The sequence below is a fragment of the Alligator sinensis genome, unplaced genomic scaffold (genome assembly GCF_000455745.1).
Source record: "Alligator sinensis unplaced genomic scaffold, ASM45574v1 scaffold1329_1, whole genome shotgun sequence".
Classification (NCBI taxonomy): Eukaryota; Metazoa; Chordata; order Crocodylia; family Alligatoridae; genus Alligator; species Alligator sinensis.
The window spans coordinates 375,548-389,418 of NW_005842460.1; the positions used below are offsets into that span (position 1 = coordinate 375,548).

The 13,871-nt window shown below is 59.1% G+C and overlaps 1 protein-coding gene and 1 pseudogene across 1 annotated transcript; both read left to right on the forward strand.

The window, feature by feature from the left end:
• The first annotated feature begins 6 nt into the window (after window positions 1–6).
• On the forward strand, window positions 7–5,933 carry LOC102370490 (solute carrier family 22 member 6-B-like). The gene is made up of 10 exons (XM_025212430.1): window positions 7–114; window positions 438–541; window positions 1,058–1,212; window positions 1,987–2,155; window positions 2,563–2,686; window positions 2,952–3,064; window positions 3,394–3,608; window positions 3,956–4,064; window positions 4,514–4,717; window positions 5,182–5,933. The coding sequence occupies exons 2-10, from the start codon at window positions 492–494 to the stop codon at window positions 5,255–5,257; spliced, it is 1,215 nt and encodes a 404-aa protein (XP_025068215.1). The 5' UTR covers window positions 7–114; window positions 438–491; the 3' UTR covers window positions 5,258–5,933.
• Window positions 5,934–7,566: 1,633 nt separating this feature from the next.
• LOC102370736 overlaps window positions 7,567–13,871 on the forward strand; it is a 13,701-nt pseudogene continuing 7,396 nt past the window's right edge.

Below are 13,871 nucleotides of genomic sequence, written 5' to 3' on the forward strand. Positions count from 1 at the left end.
CCCCCAGTGCCCCCCACTACCCCCCTCAATGCCTCAGCCCACCCTCCCGGGGCACCTGCCTGGGAAAGGGGGCACCACCAGCCTCGGGCCTTTGATGTTACCATCATCACTGAGGTACTGGGGGGCAGGGGCTGAGAGGAGCCTGGGTTAGAGACCCTGGCGGGGGCTGGGGGAGGGACCCCCCGGGGGGCAGAGGGCTGGAGGGAAGTGGGGAGGGGGAATCCCTCTGGATCACAGACCCACAGAGGGGCAGGGGCTGGGGAACCCCCCTGGATTAGAGACCCCGCAAAGTGCACGGAGCCTGGACGGGGTGGGGAGAGAGGCTTGGGGCAGTCTGGAGGAGACCCCCATTCCCTGGATCACAGATTTTCCCGGGGGTTGGAGAGGGGTGAGGAGGGGGGCAGAGGGGCTGGAGCAACCATTCATCTCTCTGGCAGTGGGACCTGGTGTGTGATCGGGGGCCGCTGCCAGCACTGGCCCAGACCCTCTTCATGGCGGGCGTCCTGCTGGGAGCCTTCATTTTCGGGACCTTGTCGGACAGGTTGGTGCCGGAAAGCTGGGACTCCTCAAACTGCACCCCACCTTCCTCTCGGGCCAGCCGGACCCATATTGCCCAGGGCTGTATGAGGGGAGGATGCAGCTGGCTCTGGGGAGGGACCTTGTGAGAGAGGTGGCTGGATGCGGGGATTGGGGTTGGACACACTAGTGAGATGCAGCTAGCTCTGGGGTGTAACGTGATTGATGTAGCTGGCTCTGGGCTGGGACATGGTGGGCTGTGGCTGGCTCAGGGGCTAGGCGGGGTGGGAGGGAATGGAGAAGGGGGTGGGATTGGTGAGGGACTATGGTGTGGGACGTTGTGGGGCGGTGCGGCTGGCTCTGGGGTGCGATATGGGGGGCCCTGGCGTGGGTAGCAAGGGTGAGATGTTGCTGGCTCTGGGATGTGATGCAGGCAGGTGCTGCTGGGTCTAGAGTGGGGAGCTGTGGCTCACTCTGGGGTGGGACATGGGGAGCTGTGTCTGCACCTGGCTCTGGGTCATGACCTCCCCCTCTACCCTAGGGTGGGACGCCGGTGGGTGCTGCTGTCCTCCCTGCTGATAGTGGGGGCTGGAGGCACGGGGGCAGCACTGGCCCCTGACTTCACCACCTACTGCGTGTGCCGAACCCTGAGCGGTATCGGCTTGGCCGGATTCCTGATCAACTACATCGGTCTCAGTAAGCACTGGGGGGGTTGCAATTCTGGCCCAATCCTGGGGTGGGGGCATGGGCTGGGGGGCTGTTCGCCTAGGGGCACTGATGCTTGGTCAGGGGCTGGGGTCAGGAGAGCAGGGGCATGTCCCTCCTATGGGTCCCAATCCAGACCTGATCCTGGGACCACTGGCTGGAGAGGCGGGGCAGTGATCTGTACCCCTCTATGGGCCCTGAGCTGGCCCAGTCCTAGGAGCACTGGATCAGGCAGGGAGCAGGGGGCTGTCCCCTCTTTGGGCCCCAATCCAGGCAGGGGGGCACTGGCTGGGGCAGAGGGGGCAGGGGCTGTCGTCCTCTGTGGGCCCTGACCTGGGCCTGACCCAGGCACGCTAGCTGGGGTGGGAGATCCAGGGGTCTATTTCCCCAGGGACCCCAATCCTTGGGGCACTGCCTGGGGAGGGGGGCAGAGGCCTGTCCCCTTTGTGGGTGCAAAGCTGGGCCTCATCCTGGTGCCACTGGCTGGAGTGGAGGGGTAGGGGGCTGTTCCCTCTTTGCACCCCTATCTGGGCGCTGTCCTGGGGGCACTGGCTGGAGGGAGTCCCAATTTGGATCCACCGCTGTGGCACTGGCTGGAGTGGGGGAGGCAGGGCCAGGGACCCATCCCCTTTATGGGCCCTAATTTGGGCCCAATCCTGGGAGCTCCAATCCAGCCCAGCCAGGCTGGGAGGGGGCTGGAGAGGGTGGGCCCTGTCGTGACATGAGCATGCAGGGTCTCAGCCCCCATACCCCTGTCCTCCCCAGGCCTGGAGTGGGTGCCGCGGGGGGCGCGCGCAGGCGTGGTGACCTGGCTCAGCTACTGCAGCACGGCCGGGCAGCTGGTCCTGGCTGGCCTCGCCTACAGCATGCGGGACTGGCGCCACTTGCAGCTGGCCATCTCTGCCCCATTCCTGGCCTTCGTGCTCAGTGCCTGGTGAGTGCCCCGGGGGCCTGGGTCCCGCGCCCGCTTTGGGACCCGGACACCGGGGGTCCATTCCTGGGATGCCTCGCTTGCCTCCTTATTCGGAAGCCTGGTTGCATGCGTTTCATCCACGATGGGAGCCCAGAGGCCTGGGGTCTCTGGGAGGGGACTGGCAGCTGGGGACAGAGCAGGGGGTGGGGGGGCTGGTTTCCATCACCAGACACCTGGTTTCCATCTGGCTCTGGGAGCACAGGGCGGGCTGGGGAGCCAGAACCCCTGGGCTCTCTCCAAAACCAAATCCAACCCTCCCCCTCTGCAGCCCCTGTGCCTCAGTTTACCCCATGAGTCTGCATCAGTGACTCCCAGAGTCATTAGGCTTCCTCCCCGCTCCCCTCCTCTAAGCCTCCCCCTTCCGCCAGGTGGGTCCCTGAGTCTGCACGGTGGCTGCTGGTCCAGGGCCGGACCAAGGAGGCACTGAGGAACCTGCAGCGGGTTGCCCGCATCAATGGCAGAACCGCGGCAGGGGAGGGGCTGAGCCTGGAGGTGAGCGGGGAGCGGGGTCAGGAACTTGGACTCCTGGCTTCTCTGGGAGGGGATGGGGCTGGGGGATTAAGCAGGGCAGGCTGGGGGCCTGGACACCTGGGTTGTCTGCGGGGTTCAAGCAGGGGGGTGAGAGCCCAGATGCCGGGGTGCCCTGGGGGGGAGTGGGGCTGGAAGCCTAGATGCTTGGGTTCTCTGGGTGCAGAAGGGCTTGGGGGGTTGAGAAAAGGGTCTTCCCTGCTCCTGATCCCCCACATTTCCTCCCCAGGTGCTGGTGCAGGAGGGAAGCTACAGCTCCACGGGACGAAGCACTGGGTCCTGGCTGGGGCTATTCCTGTCCCCGGCTCTGCGCCGCATCTCCTGCTGCCTCATGTGTGTCAGGTAGGAAGGACGGACAGACGGTGCGGGGCGGCAGGGCGGTGAGGGAGGGTCACAGAAAAGGCAGCTCCAGCTGTGTCACTGTCGCCTGGATGGATGGAGACTTTCAGCTCTTCATCCTTCCATCCCTCCCTTCATCCTTCCACCTGTCCACGCGCAGCCCTTTCTGAGATGGATGGATGGATGGATGGATGGATGGACAGAAGGATGGCGCTGTGCTGACCCCTGACCCTACCCTCTGACCCCCATCCTTACCCCTGACCCACCCACTGACCCTCACACCCTCTTAACCTGGTCCCTACCCTCTGACCCCATGTCCTCTGATCCCGCAGCTTCTCCACCAACCTGGCCTACTTTGGGTTGTCCATGGACTTGGGGTCCTTTGGCCTTAACGTCTTCCTGGTGCAGCTCTGCTTCGGGGCCGTGGACTTGGGGGCCAAGGCGGCCTGTGCCCTGGCCCTGAGCCGCTGCGGCCGCCGGCCTGTCCAGGCCCTTTCCCTCAGCGTGGCTGGTGCCTGCTTGCTGGCCAGCACCCCCCTGCCTGCCGGTGAGCCGGGGATGCCCGGGTTCCCTGCAGCCCTGGGAGGTGTGGGGGTCCTGCAGTGGGGCCCGACAGCCCGGATGCCTGGGTGCCTCGGGACCTGCGAGGGGAGTGGGGCTAAAGGGTTAGAGAAGTGGGGGCTGCATGTGCGGACACCTAGCTTCCCTGCAGCTCTGGGAAGGGAGTGGGGAACGGGCAGGTTAGAGCAGGCAGTAAGCTGGGAGCCCAGACACCTGGGTCCTCTCCCACCTGCAGACCGCTATGAACTCCTCCCCATGCCTCAGTTTCCCCTCTGCAGTACAGCGTTTCCTCTCCTCCTTACGGTTTCTTTCTGCCTCCTCCCCCCACTCCAGAGATGCTGATGGTCCGGCTAGCCCTCGTGGTGCTGGGAAAAGGCTTCCTGGCGGCAGCGTCTGTCTGCTCCTACCTCTATGGGGGAGAGCTCTTCCCCACCGTTGTCAGGTGAGGCCAATACCCCCCGGGGCCTCCCCAGATCCAGCCACATCCAAGGGAGGGGCCCCATATCCCTAGCCCCGATGCCCCCACCACCACCTGCAGCATCAGCTGCATGTGTTATGCTCAGCTGCTGACACATCCTACCCCAGAAGTAGCTGCATCCCAATGCCTGACTTGCTATCTGCAGCCCCCACTGTCCCACACCAGATGTGGCTGCATCTGTTACACTCAGCCACTGGCACAGCCCCACCCCAGAGCCAGCTGCAGCACAGACCTGTATTCCCAATCCCAGTGCCCACTCCAGAATTGGCTGCATCCCAGCAAGAGTCTCTGTGACCCCAGCCCCGATGCCCTCCCCCAGTATCAGCTGCATCCCAGTGAGAGGCCTTGTATGCCTAGCCCTGATTGTACCCCACCACAAGTGGCTGCCTCTGAGCCTCGTGTCCCTCCTGCAGGCAGACGGGCACAGGGCTCATGACTGTGGTGGCCCGCCTCGGGGGTATGGTGGCTCCGCTGGTGCTGGTGGGTGGCCAGTACCACTCGGTCCTGCCACCTCTTGTCTTTGGGGTGACACCCGTCCTGGCCGGCGCAGCTGCCTGCTTCCTGCCTGAGATGCGGGATGTCCCGCTGATGGACACCATCGAGCAGGTGGAGGAGAGGTGAGGTAGGGGAGAGGCTGCGCCCAGACCTCTCTCCTGGCTGCCTTCTCCTTTAAAATGACTTCTCCTCCCCTTTAACACCTCCCCTTCCCTTTAAGTTGCCCTTCCCCTTTAAATCAGGAGTACCTTCCCTGTGTCTTTCTCCTCCCCTTTAACAGCTCTCCTCCCCTTTAACTCTGGCTCTCTCACTTTAAGTCAGAGGCTCCTCCTTGCCTTTAATAAGAGTCTGTCCCTCCTGCCTTAAGTGCCTCTCCTCCCCTTTAAATGTGGGTGCCCCGCCCCTTTTAAATCTGGCCTCCTACTCCCCTTTAAAAATGCCCCTCCCTCCCCTTAAGGCAGTTTTGCCGCCTTCCTTTCCCCTCCCCTTTGAACTCAGGGTCCTGTTCACCTTTAATTCTCCCCTCCCCTTTAAACCCTGGGCTCCCGCCCCTCTTTAACCCTGTGCTGCCCTGTCTTGTCCCCAGGGCCAGGCGTAAGGGACCCGAGCCCGTGGTGGAGGTCGTCTCCGTCTCCCACATCATCCGCTCCACCCGGATCTGAGCCCTGCACAAGGGGGGCAGCTCCGGCCCCCGCTCTGCTGGGACACACGGGACCCCCTACAGGCCGGTGCCACCCCTCGGGGTAGAGGTCAATGGCCTGCGGGGTGGGACGTGGAGCTGGCGCCCGCCCCCATGGAGACGGGTACAACCCTAAGGGGGTTGTGGACTGGTGTCAACCCCCCCATGGCGCAAGGTGGGCCTTGAATGCGCCCCCACCGTGGAGAAGAAGCGGTGCGACCCCCCCCCACCCAAAGGTGAGGCTGCGGAGGGGCACCTCCCAGCCCTGGGGTGCATCTGGCACGACTCAACCTGGCTCTCGGGCAGAGCCTGGGCATTAACACCCTCCCTTCGCGGAGGAAGATGGAACGATTCTTCCCCCCGCCGCAACGGGGGCTGGAGTTACACTGTACAAACCTCTGCACCCTAAAGTGTGGGGGGCTCTGGACTTGAACCGGCCGCTGGAGGGGTGCGGAGCGGCACAACTCTCGCCCCCGTGCAGCCAGAGGCTGGCGGCTGTCACCCTCAGGGAAAACCCGGCATATCCCCCCTTCCTCCACACTGCAGCCGTGATGTGGCTGGCTCAGGGTGGAGCGCCGGGGGTACTTCCATGCACCCTCGCTCCCTCCAGTCCTGCTGCTGCCTTTTGTAAATAAAGTTGTATTTAAAACAAAAAAACCAACAACTCTCCAAACCCTGGGTGGTGCCTCCCTGTTCTTGCCTCCCCCTGGGTCGCCCTGGCTGCATGGCAGGGTGCAGGGCTCAGGAGCTGCATCGTGCATGGCTGGGCCTGGGGCCCCCCATGCTCCTGTGGGCTTCCTATGTGTGTGTTGTCATGGGGGGAGAGGGGATAAACACAGGCCCCAACCATCCCTGGGCTGGTGGTGACCCTGATGGCAATCCCTGAAACCCCAACCCCAATCGGCTTTGGGCCAGCCCCCGCTGGGGGGGTGGGCTGGGGGCAAGGGGGGCCCCTGATGGCAATCCCTGAACCCCCACCCCCAATCGGCTTGGGGCCAGCCCCTGCTGGTGGGTTGGCATGGAGCAAAGGAAGCAGCTGGGGAAGCCAGGGGGTCGCATGGAGGCACAGCTGGGCAGGGTGCACCCTGGCCGTCAGGCCCTGCTGCCACGTCCCTGTGGTTCTTGCCCGGGTCCAGTGAACCGCTGAACATCCGTGGGGAAGCCCCTTTCCTGGACACATGCATCAGCCCCTTGCTGGGCAAAGAGAGCTCGCAGGGGCATGGGAAAGGGGTGAAACACGGCTTCTTAGAGCATCCATCCGATCATTGATTGTCACCGTGGTAAGACTACCAGGTCCGACCAAGTGAAAGGTTGTTCCTGCTGGGTGCTGTGCACACGTGCAGCAAGAAAAATCAGGGGCCCTCAACCTGGGTGCAGCCAGGGACAGAGATGAGAGCCCTGCCCCACCCCAGCCACCCGGGTATAAACACCGCAGCCTCCCATGGCACACATAGAGAATTGAGCTTCTCGCCCCGAACGCAAGACAGCCATGCGGGCACCTAGGTCCAGGCCCTGCGCTTCATCTGGTCCTCCTGCTGGGGCAGGGGCTCCTCCCTGGGGACCCAACGTGGCTCGTCCTGAGGCTCTGGGGTTTCATCCTGCCCTGCCTCCTTCAGGGGCATGGCCACAGGACGGGGTTGTGACTGTTCCAGCCAGGATTTAAGATATTCCCACAATGCCCCAGTGGGCACCGTCTTGTCCGATGACATATCCTCAACCTTCACGTGCACGGGGACCTGGGGACAAGGCAAATGTGTCACTTGGGGAGCCAGGAACTGGGAGAGGCAGTGGTGGGAGGAACCATGTTCAAGACACATGAAGATGGGGACAGTACCTGGAGCTTCTCATCCTCCACCGGCCTTGGGTGGCCATCCTAGAGGACAGCCCGGTTGTCCTCTGTCCTGTATTGATACGAAACCGGATGCAATTGATGTCCTCTTGAAGAGAAAAATAGTACTTATAAAGGCTTCCGGCTTTGTATCAATAGAGGACAGAGTAGCAGAAAACTGGAATGTCCTCTATGACGGCCACCCCACTGTCATTGTCAGCGAAATGGGTCGGCATCTGGCTGGGGTCATCTGGCCCCAGTGCTCTTCCCTGCCTAGGCAGGGGGTCGGACTCGATGATCCGTTGAGGTCCCTTCCAAGCCCAGCATCTATGAAAAGTTTTGGGTTATTTTGGGCAAGCATTTCTGGAAACAAGCACCTCCACCAGCGATGCCTGGGGAAAGCCCAAACATTTCCGTGCCCAAAGGGAATTTGCCCTCCAGCACGGCAGGGGATCCTCGGGGAAATGAGAAGGCGGGTGTCACCAGAGACGTTCAGCACCTTTGATCTCCTCGCTCTCGCCTACAACCCTGGGCCGAGCGGTTCGCCCACAACCTTCCCTGTGCTGATCCCCCTCCTGAGCGCTGGGAGCCAGGCCGTCCCGGGGTCTCTTCCTCCTGGAGACGAGTCGGAGCGAGGGCTTGACAGCGAGAGGAGTTGCTCCCGAGATACACCTGGTGTTGGCCAAGCAAGGCAGTGGGGGCAGCTGGGTCCCACCGGGGGCATCGGCTGGGGGGGGGGGGGGGGGGTCTGTGCGCTCTGGGGACAGCAAAAAGGTGCAGCCACATGGCTGTAGGACAGTGAGGGGTTTGGGGCTGTGGAGCCTGCAAGGGAAAGTGGGGGCAGGGAGCTGTGGCCCATGTGGATGCTGCTGGGGGGTGCTCTGGGGCTGTGGGGGAGTGTGGAGGAGCCAGGCTGGAGAGTCAGGATGGGCCCTACGGGGCTGAGAGCCAGGCAGGGTCCTGCTGGGACCGGGCAGTGCACTGGGGGTGTGGGTCGCATGCGGCTGGGCGGTGCAAGGGGGTGTTGTGCAGCTGGGTGGGAAGCCACACGGGGCTGGTGGCACCCAGGGACTATGGGGGCAGTTCTTGGAGCCGGCCCACTCCCCGCACCCTGTGTCTGGGCTGGGTGGGGGCGTGGAGATGGGAAAGTGGGTTGTGGTCCTGCCTCTGCCTTCACAAGATAAAGTGTGTGTTGTCTCCTTTCCCACAGACACCCCAGGGGACAAGACACTGCCAATGGGCCCCGCATGGTAGTGGTGGGAGAGCGAGAGGTGGGCAGAGGTGTCCCCTGGCAGCAACCATGGCTGTTGAGCTGGGACCAGTGCAGACCTTGGGCCCCGTTTCCAGCACTAGCACCGGCCTTGGTGACCCCACAGCTGCCAGCGCTGGCACAAGGCAATGACCCCCCCACCCCAGAGACGTGGCGCCGGTGCTTCCAGGGCTTCCGCTACCAGTACGCCAAGGGGACACAGAGGGTTGCAGCCGCCTGCGGGAGCTGTGCCAACGCTGGCTGGAGCCCCAGCGCCGCAGCAAGGAGCAGATGCTGGAGCTGGTGGTGCTGGGGCAGTTCCTGGCCATCCTGCCCCAGGAGATGTGGAGCTGGCAGCGGGGATGCAGCTGGAGACCTGTGCCGAGGCGGTGACCCTGGCCGAAGGGTTTCAGCTGGGGCAGGAGGAGGAGGAGAAGCTCCAGGTGAGAGCATTTTACCCTGATCTTTCATGCTGCCATCCCCATCTTCACGTGTCTGGGGATTGTTCCCTCTTACTCTGGGGTCTTCCTGTTCCTGGTTCCCCAGTGACATATTTGGCTTGCCCCAGGTCACGGTACGTGTGAAGATCAAGGGGGTGTCTTCAGACAAGATGGGGCCCACTGAGGCATTGTGGAAACCTGTTGATTCCTGGCTGGAGCAACCACAGCCCCATCCTACGGACATGCCCCAGGAGGAGGCGGTATGGGATACAACACCAGAGCCCCTGGATGAGCTGCTTCACGTCCCCAGAGAGGCGGACATACCCCAGCAGGAGTCGGGTAATGGGCTGCATACAAGGCAGGGCCTGTGTTTGGGTGCCTGAGCTGTTATTCTGCACTGGGGATGAGAGACTCAAATATCACTCCAACCTGGATCCCGAGTGACAGGGATCATATCTTTACTAGTGCGTGGTTCAGGTGGGACAGGGCGCTGATCTCTGCTACTTAACAGCACTCAAATTGAGGGCCCCTGACCTTTCTCTCGGCATGTGTGCAGCACCCAGCAGAAAGCTCCTTCACCTTGGTTTGGCCATGTCGTGCCACCATGGGAGTAATTCATGACTGCGTTTCAGTTGCCCCACTCCTGTGCCCCTGTAGCCCTCGGTGCTCCAGAATGGGCTTGTGTAGGCGTCTGGAGAACTGGGTTTAACCAGTGACTTCCCTGGTTCACGTACGGTTAAGAGGCCTCCTTCCTCCCGCAGGTTCCCCTTACACGGAGGAAACTTGGGGTTCATTGGCACATGACAGCTCCTTAGGCGTGTGCCCTGAACAAGACTCTTCCTCAGGGGCACGTAAGGAGCAGCTGTTCTGGTCTTTCCAGTTATGAGAGGCCCCATCATGGGAATAGCAGGGATCTTCCTCTGCCAGCGCCACCAGGTTTCACATGTGGATTCCCTTCCCCACCCCGCAGGTGCAGGGATGCTGAGCAAGGCTGAGCAGCGGGTTCCCAAGGAAGGTCGTGCCAACCTGAGCTCCTGAGGACTTCCCCAGGGAGACCAAGGGAGAGGGGCTTTCTGAAACCTCAGCCGGGCCAACTGTAGAAGAGGCGGGGCAGACATCCCAAGCAGAGGGAGAGCACGGAGGTGAGCAAGGGACCACGTGGAGTTGGGTGTGGGGGTGCAGCTGAGACTAGAAGGAGTGCAGGGAGGAATTTGAGGAGCCTGGAGCCTAGAAGACAAACAAGCAGACGGTTCGCAGGAGGTCATCTAGTCCAACCCCCTGCTCAAAGGACCGTCCTCAACTAAATGGCTCCAGCTAGGGCTTAAAAGCCTCTAAGGATGGCGATCCTACCAGCTCCTAGTGAGAGAGTTTTTTCTAATATCCAGCCTAACCTTCCCTTGCTGCATCCTGGTGCATCTGCCCATGCAGACAGCCCCAAATCATTTGGGTTCCTGTCCATGTCTGACTGTCTAGCACACAGACTTCCACGTTCCCCAACCAGGGGGAGCAGATAGGGGGTCAATCTCCACAAGGCCAACAACGGGTGTTGCAGTGACTTGGGACCCTAACGAGCCACTGACCCCATCACTGGGGGATGCTGAGTGCCGCTAAACACTGTGAGAGACCAGCACCTGGCTGGAACCCCCCGCCCCCACCTTTACTGGGCTAAGCACCAGGGCAGGGCAATCACCCAGAGAGGAAACTGCTTCCACCCATGGCCAGCCCTCACCAGCACAACGCCCCATCACTGCAGCCCCTTAACAGGGCTTCTTTAGGGAACAAACTACCCCGTTACACGTCTCTGGAGCAGAGTGGCAACCCTTGTCAGCAAGGAGCTGCAAGGCTCCCTGGGCAGGCCTTCCTCCCCAATACTGGCTGCTTTAGCTGGCATAGGCAGTAGAGCCCCCAGACAGCCGCCCTGGGCGAGTCTCCCCTCTCAGCTAGGCGTTTGCTCCCCTGGGTTGGTGTCCAGTGGCTGCGGTTGTGAACCGTTTTGGATTTCAGTTCAATTTAATATAGTTCACATTTCCTTTCAAGCCATGTTTTTGCTTCCTATCCCCCTGCAATAAGCCCCATTTAGTTCAACATTTTTTTTGAGACTAGGGAAGATTCTTCATATTAGAACAACCCGTTAAAATGTACTTTCCCAGGTTTTTAGGTGGGGGCTCATGCCAAGTTTAGAAAGTTGGTTTCAAACCCCTAAAGTTGAACCCAGCCAGGAGTTACTGCCAGTAGTATAAGGGCACACCTCTGGTCAAACTGTTAAAATCCAGCACAGCGTGGAGCCAGCTTTAAGCTTCCCTCTTATTCCCTCCTCCCTTTCCCTTACTGTCAACTGCATTAATCAAAGGAGGGCTGAACATTTTTTTTTGTGAAGAATGAAATAAAATGAAGGTATTAAATATATGGGGTTTCTGTTTCTTCCACTTTTCCTTCACCGTTGCGGGTCAAGGGAGAGACATTTGCTCATCTACTTTTTATTTCTAGCATACCCTTAGTGCTGTTGAAATCATCTGAAGTAAATCCTTTTAATGACGTTACTAATACTAGCACTTTTAGTGGTGTGAATACTGACATATGAGTCACAAGATAAATCCAGACATTTCAAATAGGAATCCACAGTATCAAAAAAAGGTCCCGACCTTTCTGAGATCTTTGCGTGGAGACAGCTGTTCTAATGTTTTTGCACAGTTAAAAAGTGAGCGAAAGCTAAGAGCCAACATTACTGTCAAAAAGGACCTTGGCTGTGTCTACACGAAATGCTTTACTGTGCAGTAGAGCTGATTGCTGCATAGTAAGCATCACCGCACACGTGCTAACCCTTACCGCACAGTAATTTCCTCTATTTGGCAGTTAATTTGCGGCCTGCAAATGCAAGTAGCAAATTAACTGCTGAGTAATTACTGCACAAGTTGGCAAGTGTAGACGGCTGACCAGGAGTAAATTTGCTCCCCGTCAGCTGGGCAGTAGGGGTCGGAGATTGCTCCCTGCCCCCAGGAGTTGCCTGCTACCAGGGTGGGCTTCACCCTGGAGCCCGGGTGGAGACAATGTCCCCCTGCCCCAGCAGTGTCCCCACTCTGTGATCATGGAGTAGAGGCTGGGAGCTTGTTCCCATCCCCACCTCCAAGATCAGTGAGCAGAGGCTGGGAGCTTTCTTCCCAGGGAGAGTTCCCTGCACAGCCTGGAGCTGTCCCAGTCAGGGGCAGGTCCCAGCTCTGCAGATTTTTCCCAGCCCTACGCCCCAATCGGGCAATGGACTGATGTTGGTGGTGCTACCAAGTCTGTCTGTCCTGCTCCAAAAACAGGTAGGGCCAGCAAAGTGTTTTAAATGGCCCATAGCTGGGACAATTTGGTCGCTCTTTGACTTTGATTCCCTAAGATCTTGAGTGTTGGGAGAAGATGCCAGTGGATAAGTTTACCTGGGGCTGAAAGGTGAGCAAAAGAGGTCGCCAGCTGCTAAAGCATTCAGTAACATCTGGATTATTCTGAGAAGACAGCAATGTTCCTTTTTGAGTGTGAGGCTTAGGGTCGAGCAGAAGGCCACGCCAGCTGTTGCCTGACCACTCTTCCTCAAGGGGCCTCTTCCCTTCTTGACTGATTTGGGATGACATCTGTGGGCCTGGCTAAAAAGCAAGGGAGCTTTCTGGCAGGTGAAGCCAGGAGAAAAGGCTACTCTGGCTCAGTCCCCATGTGGATGACAAACAGTGATGGAAGACCTTCAGAAATAACTAGTGGTGTATTTGAAGTCACCCAAGGCAGGCAGGGGTAAATGCAGGCATCCCCTTGGATACTAGGGCACACCTTCTGGACTCCTGCCACAATGTTCAGCCCTGTGACATAATGAAGTTTTTACAACTTAAGACCCTGCCCCCTGCACCTGGAAACAGGAGGGCCTGTGGACTACCTCCAAGTATTCAGTCCTCGCGGGAACCTGAATTCCTGCTCTCAGTGGGAATCAGCCGTGCGCCCTCCCAGGTCAAGGAATTCCCCCTTAGAGTGACAAAACCTGGGACTTTCAAAGGCACAAAGAAGGAACAAAGGTAGAGGGAAGGTTTCCCTTCCTCTGAAGCTGGAGGCATGGCCCTCTTCGTTGGGTTTTTAAAGTGCATTTTAATAGCCCTTGCTGCAGCAGGACACTGGCAGCCCTCATCCCCCTGCTTTACCTGGGGCAGTCTCGGGTCTTTCCCGTCTTTGGGCACTATGTCTTGTACTCGTGCAGCAGGGTTGATTGTGTAACTGTAGGAACAGGTTACACAGGGACTTGTCTAGGGTATTTGAACAAGGATGTTCCTGCTTCAGGCAGGGGCTTGAACTATATGTGGCTTCTGGAGGGCCCAACCAGCCCACCGCTCCGTGAGTCTGTGACCCCAGGACTCAGGGTCTTTAGCAACATCTCGAGATAACCAACACTTCCATTACTGATCTTCAGTACAATGAGGATTGTTGTATGTGCCCCAGGTCACTCTTGATTCCTTCTGTGAAGTGTATGAAATGGTTGGACTCGCCGCCACGTTCACAAAAACCAAGACCCCTAAACAATTCCACACAAACCAGCCAGCCGCTCCTCCACGTATTCAAATTAAAGGGAAATCCTTGGGAAATGTGGAACAATTCCTCTGCCTGGGTATCCACCTTTCCCAAAAAGTAAATCTAGGCCGTGTCTACATGAGACGCTGACTGCGCAGTAGCGTCACACGGCAGGAAGCAAGGTGCTCGGTCATGAGCTACTGCGCAGTCAGCACCACGAAACAGCCGTTCCTCAACAGGACTGCACAGTAACTCCGGTTACTACACGGTTATTTAGTACTTGTTTATACAAATGCTAAATGACTGCTCAGTAATGACCGTGCAGTCAGCATCTCATGCAGACATGGCTGTAGATGGTAATATGTAATGCTGGCTAAACACCGCAAGTGCTGCCTTTGGCTGTCTCTTAAACTGTCTTCAGTGATCATGAGATCAGGCCCAAACCAAACTTTTTCTCTACAAGGGTGTTGTAACCCCTACCTTCCAGTATGGAAATGAGTCTTGCACCATCACTCAGTACCTGAGCATTGGTGGTTCAATGGTAGCATTCCTG

Bases quoted from the DNA above. Each gene is read 5' to 3' on its own strand.
- LOC102370490 (XM_025212430.1), top strand. From the start codon at position 492: ATGGCGGGCGTCCTGCTGGGAGCCTTCATTTTCGGGACCTTGTCGGAC. The intron at 1,213-1,986 runs GTAAGCACTGGG...TGTCCTCCCCAG, and splicing joins GATCAACTACATCGGTCTCA to GCCTGGAGTGGGTGCCGCGG. The intron at 3,065-3,393 runs GTAGGAAGGACG...CTGATCCCGCAG, and splicing joins TGCTGCCTCATGTGTGTCAG to CTTCTCCACCAACCTGGCCT.